At 44.8% G+C, this 16386-nt stretch overlaps 1 protein-coding gene across 3 annotated transcripts in view; it reads left to right on the top strand.

The window, feature by feature from the left end:
• DVL1 (dishevelled segment polarity protein 1) overlaps nt 1-13577 on the top strand; it is a 180409-nt gene extending 166832 nt beyond the window's left edge. For all 3 annotated transcript variants that reach the window (XM_030222264.1, XM_030222263.1, XM_030222262.1), the window contains 2 exons: nt 1395-1601; nt 12106-13577. In XM_030222264.1, coding sequence (XP_030078124.1) covers nt 1395-1601; nt 12106-12512 — 614 coding nt within the window. In that variant the 3' untranslated portion in view covers nt 12513-13577. The remainder of the gene's footprint in view (nt 1-1394; nt 1602-12105) is intronic.
• The last annotated feature ends 2809 nt before the right edge of the window (nt 13578-16386 follow it).

Raw genomic sequence — 16386 nt, 5'->3', positions numbered from 1 at the left:
TCACCTAAGTTGGGAGATTTATATTCATTGAATTATGAGCAACTGACCAATTAATTGGTTGTGAACTTAGAAAAATGGCAGCCTTTGTTACTTACTTGGTGGAGAGGGTAGTGTTACGTAAAATGGATGATTCTCCCTAAATTGCCATTTCTTCTTATGAACTTGCCCATTGCAATTCCTAGGAAACAGTTCAAATATTGGAATATAATATTTGGGAAATTTATCTGGAAGGGGAAAAGAGGAAGGATCCAGTGTTCGAGACTGACTTTGGGTAAGAATAAAGGAGGGATGGGACACCCTAATTACGGCAAAATTATGACATTGCTATTTTTAAAACATTTACATCTCATTATTTTGTGGACTCAGAGGTGCATTGGGTGCAATTGAAAAGGGCGTATACGGCTCCATACTCCCTTGCTGAATGGTTGATAAAAATGGAGCTTGAGAATAGACACAGTTTGATTGGCTCAATGCTGTTTTGTTAGAAAAAGGTGGTTGAGAAGCACCTATTTGTGGCCTGGTGTTCTCCTTTAGTCAACTCAGGGACTTTCAGTCAATGTCCACCCAGTTATTCCACAATTTGTGATTTAGCTTGGAAAATTTAGGAATCAAGTTGTATAAGGAATTAATGCTGCAGGGGATGTCTATTGCTGTTCACCAGTTGCAAGAGATAGTGAGCCAGAAGGTCCCCTTCTACAAATGTTTTCAGTTGTGAGGCTTTTTGAAAAGCAGGGAGTTAGCACATAAATCCCTTTCAGCTGAGAATGTGCCTAAATTTAGACCTTCAACTCATTTTCCTAGATGTAGGAGCCTAATTTTCATGTCTACCCTAACTTTTCCCTGCTCCAACCCCCATCCCCCAATAGCTTCCCATCTTTTAGGCACTTAAATTTGAGTTCCTACTGAAAATGTAAGCACTCAACCCTAGTCAATTTTCAAAGGCCAATTTATGTGCTTGTGTAACTCACAAATTTAGATTTTGGAACCCTGTAAAAATTGACCCCATCTCTTGCAATTAGTAGACCTAAGGTTTTGTGTTAATGGTGATAGCTGTTGATTCATGTATTATCATAAACCTTTAAGGTTGGTGCTATCTCAGTTCCAGTGTGAACAAAGGCCATACGTCAATGCCTTGTTTTTCTATCATCCATCCTAAGATCCTGTTAATTAGGATATCGTCAATGAATTACAGAGCAGTGAGCTATGTGGTCATAGTTCTGACTTGGCATTCTGATCCTTGTCCTATTGGTGCCTCATACAGAGAGTCGGGGATTAGAAACTTCAGTAGGCCCTAGGGACGTGCCCTTCTCTGTATTGTAAATATGTTTGAGTGGGCCTAGCTTAGCCACTATCTGTTCAGAATCCATTGAACTCTATTCTCATTGTCTCCACAGACTTGGCTGCATTGAACCTTAACGATGGTTCTAGTGGAACCTCCGATCAGGACACCCTTGCCCCTCTCCCACACCCAGCAGCACCCTGGCCTGCTGGACAAAGTTACCCTTACCAATACCCACTACCTCCTCCGTGTTTCCCACCAGCATACCAGGAGCCTGGTTTCAGCTATGGAAGTGGCAGCGCAGGTAGCCAGCACAGTGAAGGTAAGTAGGTAATGCATGCAGACATATGGAAGCTGCAGGCTAGCATTTGCATGTGGAATTGGTTAGTGTTTACTTGCATGTCTGCAACTCCACAATCCTTTTGGTCATTTGCTTAACCCAAGTCGCTCTGTTGCTTCTTTGTGTTTCTGGACTGTGTGCATGTGGTCCATTTAAATCCATCTCAGCAAGGTTCACCGCAAACATGACTGGTGCATTCTTGGTTCCATCACGCAGGGATAGCGTGGCAAAAACAGACATCTGTTGACTTTTGCAGGGGAAACATGTTTTTCCCAAGGTTAGCCATAATAACAAACCTAAGATAGTCTAACCCTCATTCCTTCATTCTTGCTTTGATTTGGGGACAGTATCATTCCACTGTGAGATGAAACTGGCAGTGTGGATGCTTGCTACTGGCTTACACAGACTAGTTGCCTCCTTAGATAGTCAAGTATGACCTGTTTCTTATCATCGAGCTGTTGGCGCTGAGACTGTCACCAACTGAGACCTCTTTTTTGTACAGCAGAAAAATTTAATAAGGGGCTGCTGTAAGCTCTTTTGAGCAGGGACTGTCTCTTTGTGTCAGGTGTTCAGCGCTGCGTGTGTCTGGTAGCGCTATACAAATGCTAATAATAATAATAAGTCCAATGAAGTGTTACTGCCCTTAAATAATGATCTTTGCTGTCTCATGTGACCTTGGATCAATCGGCATGAAACCCTGGGTCAAACTTAGTTTTGATAAGAATGTCTTTCCCATGTCAGCATAGGATAGAGGGTAAAAGCCACTGCTTATAATACCACTATAGTGTAGAGTTATTTCTGATATATAGTGCTAGTGGGGCAGGAAGGGGCAGAGCATAGAAAGTAGAAGAAGAATCAGCCTATATTCCATGGTGAACACCATAGGTACTGGTTATGCACTGGAGTTGGAGGGGTGGAGATGGAAACTTAATTATATATCTCCTTCTAATGCTGAGGAGAAAATAGCCAAAGCAAGAATATATTTGCAAGAAAATAAGTTATGTAGGGACTTTTTATGTTTTTTTGATAACAAGTGAAACAACATTCATGTGACAACAAGTGAGACAATAACGTCTGCTAACCTGCATTAATAGGCTGAGCACATTGGGGAACAGATCCCACCATAACCTTGTAAGTAACCCTGCTGAAAATGACCCATACCTGAATTTGAAGTCATTTTCAATAGGATATTGTTGAAAAGCCCTAGAAAATGCTTGCATTTGCTGAGTTGTTACCTCCTCCCTTATCTGCAGTACAAACATCAATAGAAAAGTCACTCAGCTGCTGATGAAAAGACTTGGAACCCCTTGTATTTTTAACATCAACTCTTTCAAGTCCTTAAGGCACTAAAAAGTAAAGAAAGTGGAAGACAGTTTTAATCCATGTGATGAGTGAAAAATAGTCTTTCCTGGAGCGTTACAATCCTATAATACCTGGATGACTTTTACCATTTTCCTTTCAACTCCTTTAACTTTATTCTCGTGTATAGTGTGACCTTTCTCTTTCTTTCCAGTTTTCACAAACAAGGAAGGAGGAAGGGTGGGATTAGGTCTTGGCTGTGAATTTAGGGAAGATTAGAAGAATGTCACTGGGCAAGCAAAATGAACACAAGCTATTTCTGTTGAGTTTGAATAGCATGACTTGGAGCTTAGTGGAAACCTGCCCAGTCATGTCTGGATCCAGGTATTATGTACAATAATACATGGGAATTGCATTATGGGAACGGATGGTATCATAAAGCACACTGTTTTTGATTTTGGGAGCATATTATGATTTCACCAGAAGGCCCCACCTTGTTTCCCTGTTGTAAGTACCTCAAGGTCATTCACAGTTCCCCGGCCACTTCCTTACTCTACATTTAAGTAGTACAGTGCAGGGTCACTGGAGAGGATTCATCTCCCAACCCCTGGAGATTGGGCTGCCTTGTTTCGTGCTTGTAACTGTGTTATCCCTTGTTTTGTTCTGAGCCAGCCTTAGACTGAAGGATGAATGAAGGGAGGTGGATGACACTAGGGCGCTGGTAAGCTGGAAATGTCTCCATGATAACATTATCATAGCATGAACATCTAGACTTCTTTCCTTGATTGTGGTGAACCCCCCCTCCCCCTGTCTGTCTATTCAGATCACACTGTCTGCCACTCAGTCAAATTACAGCGTACCCAAATGCTCCAGGACAACCTTATCTCTCTAAAAATATTATGTTGGATACAGAATTCCATACTGTGCCACTCTTTTTAAAATATCAATACCCTCATGATCAAAAGCAAACGCTGGTTCTAGAGGCTCTTAGCGCCATACTAGCGTCGGCGTTTGCTAACCCCGCATGATCAGAACAACGTGAAACAACGCGCTTGAGGGCTGTTACCGCAAGTAGCATGCAAATGCATGCTAAACGGGGCTTAACGCATTCATCCCCAATGATCAGCGACCAGCGCGCCAAAGATTGGATCGCTGGCTGCGACAAACCCTACGCCAGCTCCGAGCTGGCGTTAGGGTTTGCAGATCATTGGAGAGGAATGGTGAGCCCTGTCCAGCATGCATTTGCATGCTGGCAGGCCCCCATTCCCCCCAATGACGCAACCCCCCCCCCCCCCCCCCAGGGACAGGGGACTGGAGGTCCGGCAGACCTCCAGTCCCTCCCGACGATCCCACACCCCCAGGTTCAGGGAGGGCTGGAGATCCGGTGGGTCTCCAGCCTCCCAACCCCCCCCCCCCGCCCCCAAAAATGGTCCCAGGTGGGCCAGTGGCCGCTGCTGTCCCCCCAACCCAACCCCCAGCATTGGCAAGGGTCCGCTCTGCCATCCAATCCTACGCCAACCCTCCCTCTCTGCTGTGTAGCCCCGCCCAGCGCATCCCAGGATGCACTGGGCAGGGCTGTGCGCCGCCATTTTGCGGTGTCGAAGGAAGAGGAGGGAGGCAGGCTGCGCCCCTCTTCCAACCAAGGTAGGGGGGCGGGCACTGGGCAGGCAGAGAGGGAGGGTGGGTGTAGGATCGGATGGCAGAGCAGACCCTTGCCAATGCTGGGGGTTGGGTTGGGTTGGGGGGGGCTGGCGGCCACTTGACCACCAGGGACTATTTTCGGGGGGGGGGGGGGCTGGAGACCCACCGGATCTCCAGCCCTCCCTGAACCTGGGGGGGGGGGGGATCGTCGGGGGGGGGGGGGACCGGAGGTCTGCTGGACCTCCAGCCCCCCGGACCTCCAGCCCCCGTTTTGCCTTGCTCGGGGCAGGGGTAGTCAGGGCCTGGTGGTCCCATGGACCTCCAGCCCCTGTGTTTGAAAGGTTTGGGCTTTTTGACAGCCCAGACCTGTCAAACAAGTGCAGGAGATTGTGCTGAGTGCATGCTCGGCACAATTCGCCCGCACTTCTACCCCATGATCAGAGATAATTGCACTGCTTTATCTCTGATCATCCGTGCGTTAAAGCCCTGCGCTGTTCCAGTGCTATTTTTAGAGCGCTGTTTGGAATAGCGCGGGGCTTTGATCATCTGCCTGCAAGAGAATAGAAAACTGTGGCAGACTCAACACATTCTTCAGTTTTCATCTTTTTATAATTTTTTTTCCAAAATGAGTAATATTGTTAGTCTGTCCTGTAAGAGGTATCTCTTGTATATGTCAGGGCTTAATTTGTAGAGAAAAAGGAAATGGAACTGGGGAGGGGGCGGCTGGGCAACAGGAAAAGAGAGCTGGATTAGAGCAGAATGACTGTTCTCTGCCCTGCTCCAGGCTTGCTCGCTCCCTCCCTCTTCCCTGTAGTCTGCCTGAAGCACAATACCCCTGCTGCTCTGGAGTCTGAAAAGAAATGGCAGAACTGCATTCCAGGCCATTCCTCTAGAAATTGGGTCCTGGTGTTTGTACAAGAAATGCATTCTGAATAGTTTGATCCAGCCAGGGCACCTGAACTACTTATCTCATTTCCTCCCTAAACCTCATAGTATCAATAAGTAAAGCAAATAGAAGTGATCAGCCAATCGAAATGTCCTTATGAAAACATCACAACAGAATATCTACAAAGTTAAGAGAGTAACCAGTCAGAATGGAGAATGAGTGTCATGTGACACCCCCATCTGTTTTCTGTAGTTTGAAATTCTGATCACTTCATAGCGTCTTTAGTAGAAGCAGTAATTAAAATGTTCCCTTCCTGCCCTCTCCTACATGCTCTCCTGTGCTCTGGCCCCATCCTTCAGTGCCTTCTGTCTTCATCCTCTTACTCTGCCAGCATGTCTATGGCATCATCTATTTAAAATGCATGTGTGCCCCATGATTCATGCAAACACTATGACATGACTGTGATAGTATTCATATAATTGTTAAATTACTTTTCACATAGTACAGACTGCAGCAGAAAATATCTCTCTGCCTTTGCCAGTCCAGATCATGAGGGTCTCTGCCTATGCATGCCCAGGCTCTTGTCTGCTTTCTTCTCTTCGTTACAGAGTTGTTTAATTGTTCATGAGCTGTTGAGTTTGACTAAGGTTTTATTCTCAACCCTCCCCCCCCCCCCCCCCAATTGATTGGATTAACAGAAAGGAGAAATTAGGTTTTAACTGCTAATTTTCTTTCCTTTAGGCCCAACAGAGCAGGTTTATGTTCATCGACCAGCAGGTGGAGAATAGTGTTTTGCTCAGCCCTATATGGCACTTTACAGCTCAGATGAATCAGTATTTTGATAACAAAGCAGTGAAACACTGTGAAAGATTATTTATGTGAACTCTCCTTCCTTCTTTATCCTCTTATTCCAACTTTTTTTTGTGTGAAGAATTTAGCTCTTAACTGGGTAAGTGAAACCTGCCAAAGAGAGGACAGCTATTTATGCGGTCCTATTTGACCGGTTAACCAGTAAAGGGCCAAATATCAGCAGTTATCCAGTTAAATAAGGACTCTACCCCTGGACCGCCAACACAGTAGCCAGTTTCGGCTTTAGTGGTTAAAGGGGATATTAAGCAGTACTATTCAGGTAAGTGCCACTGAATATTCCCTCGGGGCCCATTCAGCACCAGTTAACCGGGCAAGAGGCTTTCTTACCTGGTTAACTAGCTTTGAATATCAGTCTTTGCTTGTATAAAATGGGCGGGTATCTGAATTGGTCTTTCGAGACTAAAGGAAAGAATATTAGCAGGTAAGACCTAATTTCTCCTTTCTTAGCATCCTCAACAAAGCAGTCCAGGACTTTCAGAATGTATCAAAGCAGTCCTCATTATGAGAGGAGAGCAGCTATCCCTGTGGAAAGAACTAAGGCCCGAAAGGAAGATTCTTTCCTGGTCAAAACATCCAATCTGTAGTGATTTGTGAAAGTACATTGTGAGCACCATGTTGCCCAATCTACAAATTTCCACTGAGGTGGCGGTCCACAACTCTGCCCAAGAAGTAGCCATCTCCCCTTATGGGGCAGAAGGTGACTACTTGCCTGCCAAAATATACACAGCAGAAATCATCTCTTTAACCAGCAAGCTATTGTAGCCTTGGAAGCTGGTTCATCCTTCTTTGGACCAGCAAAATGAATAAAGAATTTGTTTGACCTATGAAAGTCATTGGTTGCCTCTAAATACTGCATCACAGCTCAATGGACTTCCAAACACTTTAAAGCTTTAAAATTGTCTGTGCAGTCTTCTTGTTGAAAGGAAGGAAGAATCAAAGTCAGATTAGGTGAAATGAAGATATGATCTTTAGGAGAAAGGAAGGAGGAGTACAAATAGATACTCCAACCTATGTAAAATGAAGAAAGGCATCCTTACGAAACAAGACTTGATGCTCTGACATCATTGTGGTAGAAGTGATAGCTAACAAAAACATTGTTATTAGAGTAAGATCTTTCAGGATAGTCCTCCTGAGAGACTGAAAAGGCACTTATTGCAATGATCTAAGAAACAGATTGAGGTTCTGTTCTGGACAAATAGGTCTAGTTGGAGTCTGAGGATTACCTCCTTTAAAAAAACGTTGCCAAGGACAAGTTTTGAAGGCATCCTCTGAAACTTTCAGAGAATTCAGAGAGAGATCCTTCTTAAAACCTTCCAAGGAAGGCAAGAATATGTGCCACTAAAGATTGAAAAGGTGAAAGAGCTCTTTTGGAAACACCGTGCATAAACAACTCTTCGGACTCTTGCATATGCAATAGACATAGAGTGCTTGTAGCTTGAAGTAAGATAATAATAACTTCTTCAGCATATCCTTCCTTCCTTAGTCTTGGCATCTTCACATCTCTTTACTGCAACTGGGCAGAAGCAGAACGAGTTGTGGACTTAGGCCTGTCGTTAGGAAGGCGTTGAAGACCGGGCTTCCTCCAGATCCTTCACCAATTTCTCAAATCCTCACCAGACAACAGCTTACTTTGAAAGGAAAGCCAAGATTTGGATACTGAATCTGCTGCCCAGTTTTTGAGCCACAAAATATGTCTGGCTGACGCCACTAATGCAATCTCTTTCGCTGACACTAGAAGCAGATCATAAAGAGCATTTGCCAAATAGGCTAAATCTGCTTCCATCTTAGAAAATTGTAGGGAAGAATGAACCCCCCAGTCCTGGTTACATAGTAACATAGTAGATGACGGCAGAAAAAGACCTGCACGGTCCATCCAGTCTGCCCAACAAGATAAACTCATATGTGTATACCTTACCTTGATTTGTACCTGTCTTTTTCAGGGCACAGACTGTATAAGTCTGCCCAGCACTATTCCCCGCCTCCCAACCACCAGCCCCGCCTCCCACCACCTGCTCTGGCACAGACTGTATAAGTCTGCCCAACACTATTCCCCGCCTCCCAACCACCAGTCCCGCCTCCCACCATTGGCTCTGGCACAGACCGTATAAGTCTGCCCACCGCTATCCTCGCCTCCCAACCACCAACCCCTCTTCCCCCCACCGGCTCCGCCACCCAATTTCGGCTAAGCTCCTGAGGATCCATTCCTTCTGCACAGGATTCCTTTATGTATATTCAACGCATGTTTGAATTCCGTTACCGTTTTCATCTCCACCACCTCCCACGGGAGGGCATTCCAAGCATCCACCACTCTGTGAAAAAATACTTCCTGACATCTTTTTTGAGTCTGCCCCCCTTCAATCTCATTTTATGTCCTCTCGTTCTACCGCCTTCCCATCTCTGGAGAACATTTGTTTGCGGATTAATACCTTTCAAATATTTGAACGTCTGTATCATATCACCCCTGTTCCTCCTTTCCTCCAGGGTATACACGTTCAGGTCAGCAAGTCTCTCCTCATACATCTTGGAATGCAAATCCCATACCAATCTCGTAGCTTTTCATTGCACCGCTTCAATTTTTTTTACATCCTTAGCAAAGTACGGCCTCCAAAACTGAACACAATACTCCAGGTGGGGCATCAACACTTCCTTTCTTCTGCTGGTCACACCTCTCTCTATACAGCCTAGCAACCTGGTTAGAAGAACTGGCCTGCTGAATCCAGCAGAGATAAACCATGGCATGTAGGAGACATAGACAGATATCTGGGCTCCTAAGGAAGCTACCTCAAAGAAAAACTTTAAGGAAGTCTGAATTCTGCAGTCTTGAATATGTTAAGCAATGTGCTTCTTCCTACTGAAATGATTCTTTCTTCATAGTCACAGCAGTTACTAAGGCATCGACAAGTTGTTTAAGCTTATCTATTTCACCTAGTATCAGTGGGGGTGGGGGGGGGGGGGCGGTGGGGGCGGTCCGCCCCGGGTGCACGCCGCTGGAGGGGTGCCACGCGCGGCTGTCTGTCGTTCGTTCCATGCTCCTTCTGCCCCGGAACAGGTTACTTCCTGTTCCGGGGCAGAGGGAGCATGGAACGAACGACGGACAGGCGCGCGCGGCAACCCCACCCCCCCCAGTGGCGTGCACCCGGGCGGGGGTTTCTTTCACCAGGGGGGGGGGGGTTGCGCTGCATCTGGGGGGGGGCGGGGCGCATCGGCGATCCGCCCCGGGTGTCAGCCCCCCTAGGAACGCCACTGCCTAGTATCATAGGATATAACTTGGACATGGAGTGAGCCACTCTAAGCCCAGCATCTGGGGAGTCCCACTGTTATTAACTGCTGCATAGGTGGGTGCATAAGAGAGGCTGTAGGAGACTTCACAGTCCCAAGCCTAATAGAAACACCTAGAGAAGATACCCACTGATCTGAAGGAGAAGGAATATGAGCCCTTCTAAGGCTTTTGTAATACGCATAGGAAACTCATCCTTGCAAAAAAAAAAAAAAAGTCTAACTGCATTGGGATCTTCTCTTTCATCCACTGAAATCTCTTCCTTCTCCAAAGGATCGTTCAAACACGAAGATCTAAGAGCTAGAGAGTGTGCAGCCTCAGACTTCCCTTAGAAGCCAGACCCTAATGAAGATGCCCAGAAGGAGAAGCCTGATATGCCTGGTGGAACAGCAATACAAAGTCCAAAGAAAAAGGAGTAGAAGACATTATTGTCTCCCTAGCTACTAGAATGTTGTAGCAGTGTTTGTGAGGAAAACCGAGCGGTCTGGATAGAGGGAATGACAACAGGAGCACCAGAAGGCAAAATGGCCACCACCCCTGCGTTTTCTGATGGAGTTGAGGCAACCATAAGTGTAGCAGATTTTTCACCTCTAAGCGCTAAGTCCCATTTAGAGTTTGGACTAGGACTTCCTCCGAAATAACTGTCTAAAGCAGTTGCTGCCTGGGACACAAAAGACAGGGCATGCATTGCTCCAACACAGCCTGTCTAGCACTGCATTGGGAGCAGCGCTTATCAACTTCGGCAGGTGCTGCTGTAAGGAGGGAAACAGCACAAAAGAAAAAGCAGACCCAGCTGCAAACCACAGATCTGAGCTTGACTAATAGCCTGGCATGAAAGTGCTTGAACTCAGTCATTGAAGGTAACAAGCTCCCAATCTTGGGCAAGAGGATCTTGCTGGAAAGTGGCTTCAGCTCTGGAGGTTTTGACCAAGTAACCAAGTATTGGAATAATCTCTCTCTCACAGTTTTCTTTTTTGGATGTGAGAGGAAACAAGGAAGGAGTCATTAGAGAGGAGCAGCCAAGGAGAGGGGTAGAGGGGGGAGGCACCCAGCATCAGTAGGTGGTACCCCCTAGCCTAGCCAGGAAGGCCATCCCTGAATAGTTTTGTTCCCCAGTTCAACTGAGCTCCAGAGTACTGGTTTATGAGTAAAACTCAACAGAGCAATCCAGGAGCTGCACAGGAAACTATCTTCCACCTGCTAGAAATAGAGAAATACTGAATCATGATCTAAGCTACACAGTGCCCTATAGGGCAGGGCCCAACTCTGTTCTCTCACTCCTCATGCTGGTTGATGGGCATAAATCTGCAAGTCCTGGATTAGTCTTTTGGGGATGCTAAGGAAGTTCAACTTAGGACTTGATTCACTATGGCTTTTCTGCTATTCTGCATCTATAGGAAAAAACGCAGAGATGCAGGGCTTTCATATAGAGAAGCTCCCAATGGCAGGCTCTAGCACCTGGTAATATGAATTAATGTTGGCTCTGTTCACCATCACATGGCCCATTTTTGCAAGTAGAGTGTCGGTTTTAGTGATAGTCTGTAGAATGTTATATTTTTGATGAGATACTTAGCTGTCCTATGTTTGAGACATGACATTTCCTGGTTTAAGAAATAACCAGATATATGAAACGTTTTATAAGATACTTTAATTACAGGGGCTAAAATAATTTTCAGTGTCTCTGTGCACCACACATACACTTCTGACTCCATTAGCAGTACCACTGCTGACATCACACTCACCGGCATCCTTGCAATTGTTCTGTACAGTGTGTGATGTAATGCCACGTTTGCCAATATGGCCATTTGTGGGAGTTTTAGGAAATGGCAGTGATAAAAAACTGGCTGATTCCTGGAGAATTCCAAATAAAATTGCTTGAAAGTGAATCTGATTTTATACTTGGCATAGTTTTGGCAAAATACTAAGATGTGGAGTATAGTTTGCAGTTTAGAACTGAAGAACAGGAATCAGAGACTTCTGAATCTGAATCCTTTCCTGTCTGTGAGTGAACACTGCCTCCCTGTGCAGGGTTCCCCCCCCCCCCCTTTATTATTGGCAAAGCTTAATGATATTGTCATGTTTATCTTTTAGGAACTGCAATGTTGTCTCTAAGCTCAAAATAAACAATATTTATGGCATCCACCCTGCAGATGGTTGCATGCTTACTTGTGCAGTTCTTTGGCTATGATAAAGTACAATCAGGTCTTGCTTGGAAGAGAGGGGTTCTTTTATTTGTATACAGCCATCTGCCCAGGTTACTGTAGTTAATTCAGTACAGGAGTCCAATGATTAATCACATAAATAATCAGGAAATGGAGGAATCAACATGCAAGCTCTTGGAGGCTGGGCCATCCCTTGCCTTTTGCAGTTGCATAGCTTATGCTCCTGTTCATCATATTCTTACGTTGATATATATTGTTGCACAATACGATGTAGAGATTTTGTTTAATGTTGCAAAGATAAATTGGCAAAACCAATGTAAACAAACCTGTGTGTCATCCTTATCTACCTAGGAAGTAAAAGCAGTGGCTCTAACCGCAGCAACAGCGAAGGGCAGAGGGCACCTGGGAGGGAGAAGGACCGCAAATCACCCGGCAGTGGCAGTGGATCCGACCATGCCATCCGCGGCAGTGTTATTGGACGATGTGAACGGCCCATCAGCCAGCTCAGCCACCGGAGCCATGTCTCTGCCACTCACAGCGAGCGGAGCCACCACAGTTACCACTCTCATGGACCTCCAGGGGTCCCACCCCTTTACAGCCTGCCAAAGATTGGCTCAAAACTCTACGGGACAAGTGGCCCCCCAGGAGGACCACCTGTCCGAGAACTTGGCTTGGTCCCGCCAGAGCTAACGGGGAGCCGGCAGTCCTTCCAAAAGGCCATGGGCAATCCCTGTGAGTTCTTCGTTGACATCATGTGACAGGAAGTGCCTTCATTCTCCTCTCTGCTTTGATAGTATTGAACAGTAGGAAAAAGAAATATTTGTCTTGCATGGAACACTTTACTGACTTGCAATGGCGTTGCAAGGAAACAAAACAAAAAAAATCATGGGATACTTTGGATAGCCCCAGTTTCCTTTTTTTCAGTTGTGAGTTGTGATTGTCTTCAGGTGTTTATTTCCACCTGTTGATAAGTTTCAGGAAGTGTAGCACTCAGGTCAGTGCAGCTATATTGATTTTAGAAAAGGTGTGTCTTTTTTTAAAGTCATGGTTCTGAAGCACCTTCTTACAAGAATCATAAACACTGCTTAGATATCACCATGGAGTGTTCAGTTAGGATTTACTGTTCTCATAATGTAGCAAAACATTTTCACTCTCTGTTTCCTTAATAGTTCTATAACATCTAAGGACAGTGCTGTTGCACCACACAGTACTCTCTGTTTTAAGGTGCTATTGTGATTTCAGTCCTGGAAAGGGGAGCTGGGATTATGGTTAAAACATGAGGGTGAGGACAGAAGAGAGCTCTTGGGGTTTCAGAATTACCACCCATCCTATGCCATTAACCTTCAGCAACCTTGGCAAAATCTAATTGTTAGTTTGTTTGCAGAGTCAGAGGAAGGTTGGAGTTCATAGCCCTCTTGTCTCCTTCCAAACTTCATGGGTAATTGTTTTTTTCTAAGAATTTTCCCTAAAAACCAGGACCCATTTTCTTCCTCCTCTCACTTAAGAATCTGGCAGACAGTGTATATAACCACCTGTCTTTTCTCCAAAACCATAACACTGTAACTGACTGTAATCTTTAATTATTATTTAAATTATTTGGAAAGAATCAGCATTCATAGAGAATTAACATATTTCAGGTACGTGCAACAGTGTGTGGGCAAATTGGGGTATGGAAAGCACCTGGATGTGATGAGACCCAAAAAAGCCACAGTCTCCCTCAAAGCAGAATTTGCTAATGGAAGCTCCTACCCATTGACCTATTTATATTCTCTTAAATCCATTCCTAGCCCACTCATACGTCTTTCATCCTTAACTAAGAAAACGTAAAGATATTAATGTGTGCATGTTTTTATTCAGTGAAAAGAATTAACAAACCCCCATCACAATAAACATAAGGTTCATTATAAAGATCAACGATCAACTGACCATTTTGTTGCTTTTCATATAAAAAAAATCCTCCCTCTTTTCTCCCACCCCAAACTCAATTCATTACTTGTCTACATGTACCCCTTGAGGTACCAACACTTAAAACCCATATCACCAGCATAAAATTGTTCTTTTGGCACCCTGGTTCTTTCACATAATAGCTAATCTCAACCCATGGTGACTTTCATATCCCCCACCCCAACCAAGCTGTATCTACAACACTCCCCACCTCCTTATACACTTGAATGAGCCATATACTCTGATAGCCTCCTCTTGGTTTCTCTGTATTTCTCCCATCTGTCCAACAGCATCATTGTTAATTTCTCCATTAGTTCAATATGATACTTTCTTTCCACCTTTGTATGGTAGGTACTTCCCTCTTCTTTCATTAGGTTGCCAGTTCACATCTTGCAGCCACAATATCCATTTTAATTAATTTGTCTACTGCAGAATCATGGATTCATACCCCCAAGTGTAGTAAAAAAAATATAAAAAATCTGAGCTTGCTAGAGAATGGAAATCTGAGACATCCCATTTATAGCTTGCTGTACCTCCTTCCAAACACTGTGAACCTGAGTGCGTTCCCACTAGATACAAAAGAATACTCCCATTATACCACACCAGCAAGCCCCCAAAGCGTCTGGAAACATCTTCTGTAGTCTTCTCAGGAGTTAGATACCATCTGTAAAGCACTTTATAGCAATTCTCTTGTAATAATGTTGATAGCACTCTCTTAGCTACCCCAAAACTGGGTTCAGTTGAGCAACCCAATAATACTGACAACTAGGTAGGGCCAGTCCCTTATTCATAAATAGGAGTTTTGCCCCTACACATGAGGGTTTGGCTTCCCATGTGAGCCTATTTATTTGATTCTGTATTATCTTAAGCTCCCCTCATGATATGTCACAAGGCAGAACTCGAAAGTAAGTTTCTGTTCATTTTGACCATAGCTGCCTACCCAAACCAAGAGCTCTGAAAATTTTTTAGCTGTATATTTTCTAAAACACTTAGAAAATATACGATGGCTTACTTTGTATGCTCACTGCTTCATGAAAACCTCAACTCGAAAGTAGACACTACGTTCACATAAGTATACAATTTGTTTTTTGTTTTGTTGGGGAAAATGGTGTCAGTAGTCACCAGGATATGCTGCTTAATAGCATCTTAACACATGTGGAGATCCCGTCTGTGACTCAGATCATCACTGACCAAAAAACCCCCTCCTGCCTAGTTCTGCTTTACATTAACATTTATAATAATTTTATAGTAATTTTTCTTCTTTTATATAATAGGGGTATCCACCCTCTACTGAGTAGCAGATATGCTGAGGTAGGCAAACATAATATTTAACAACTGAGTGTTCACTTATCAATAATGGTCACACTTAGTTCACCAGATATAAGGTAACATGACTTTTTGTGTTTTTTGTAGGCACATATGGGCATAAGTCCCTTGAAAAAGCAGTAGTGAAACTGGCGCCTATCACAATTTTATGCTCACTTCTCTCCACCTGTACCCCCCCTAATATCCATATTTCGCCTAATAGCTCCATCATGAGAAAGGAAAGGGGACAGCCCTCCCGATTTTCCTCCCCTTTCTAATCCAAAAACCGCAGAGTACCCCTCCCCCTCCCATATTCACCTTTATATATGTTTCAGGCTGTGCAAAAGAGAAGCTCCTGCTTGTTTAAACCCCGTTGAGCTGGCCATTCCAGGATGTTCAGCAGCACTTAACTGAAAAGTGCCAGTGCCACTGAATATCATCTCTGACCATCAAAGCACTAACTGGCTAGGTTAACAGTGGTTGGAGGGCAGTGCGTGAGCAGAGCCAGCACTTAACTGATTAGTCTGAATATCGAGCTTCTGGGTTGCTGCACTAACCCCGGATATTCAGTTCCAGAGGCAGGATATGCTCTGGCACTGAGTGAGGTTAACTCAGCATGCGGCTGTGGTTGCCAGTTGAGCTTTGTAGGTGGCTTGAGTCTGCAGAATTATATCTGGAGGTCTTCAGATCTCTGTTTCTGCTGCCCCACAAATTTACTTTCACCCTCCCTTAACCTCTCCCCTGTTTCCCGTGGAGTTCTCCTTTCTCAGCACAACCACCTTAAAAAAGAGAAGAAGGAAAGAGGTTTGCTGGAGAGCGTGGGACAGAGTCATGAGCCTTTCTCATCTGTAGTAAGACTTGTGGAGATTGTGAGCTTGGGGAGAGCAGCTGGCAGTGATAAGTCTGATTAAAGTTTGACTCAGAACCACTTGGGTCAGAAAAGGGATCCTTACCTACCGCTTGGGACACATTGTGTTGCACTTATGACAGGTGGGGTGAATGGCAGTTCCTGTGGAGATTCCTGCTATGAGACCCACAGGCTGGCATCAGGGAGTTGCAGTGCATGCAAGCAAGCCAGGAATCTCATGGGACACAGGAAACAGTCAGTGGCAGCATATCTTCGGATTTGGTGCAACATCCGAATATGCCAGGGCCGTTGTGCAGTTTTATGCAGGAGAGCCTGGAAAAAGGTGCCATTTTGTTGGGGCCGACTGTCAGTGAGAAGCAGCCTCTGTCTGATCACGTGCGGAGTGCAGCCACCATTTTTACAGCCTCAGGGCCCGACAGAGCTTTCAGCTGCATCGGGATCTTTGTTTTCTCTGAAGTTTATATTGTTCTTACACTAGGTCTATTTACTAAAGCAGGGACAGAGTTACTGCAAGG

The sequence above is a fragment of the Microcaecilia unicolor genome, chromosome 13, assembly GCF_901765095.1.
Source record: "Microcaecilia unicolor chromosome 13, aMicUni1.1, whole genome shotgun sequence".
In the NCBI taxonomy this organism is placed as follows: domain Eukaryota; kingdom Metazoa; phylum Chordata; class Amphibia; order Gymnophiona; family Siphonopidae; genus Microcaecilia; species Microcaecilia unicolor.
Note: the sequence above shows the minus strand (reverse complement) of the source record. Positions and strands in the feature narration are given on the sequence as shown.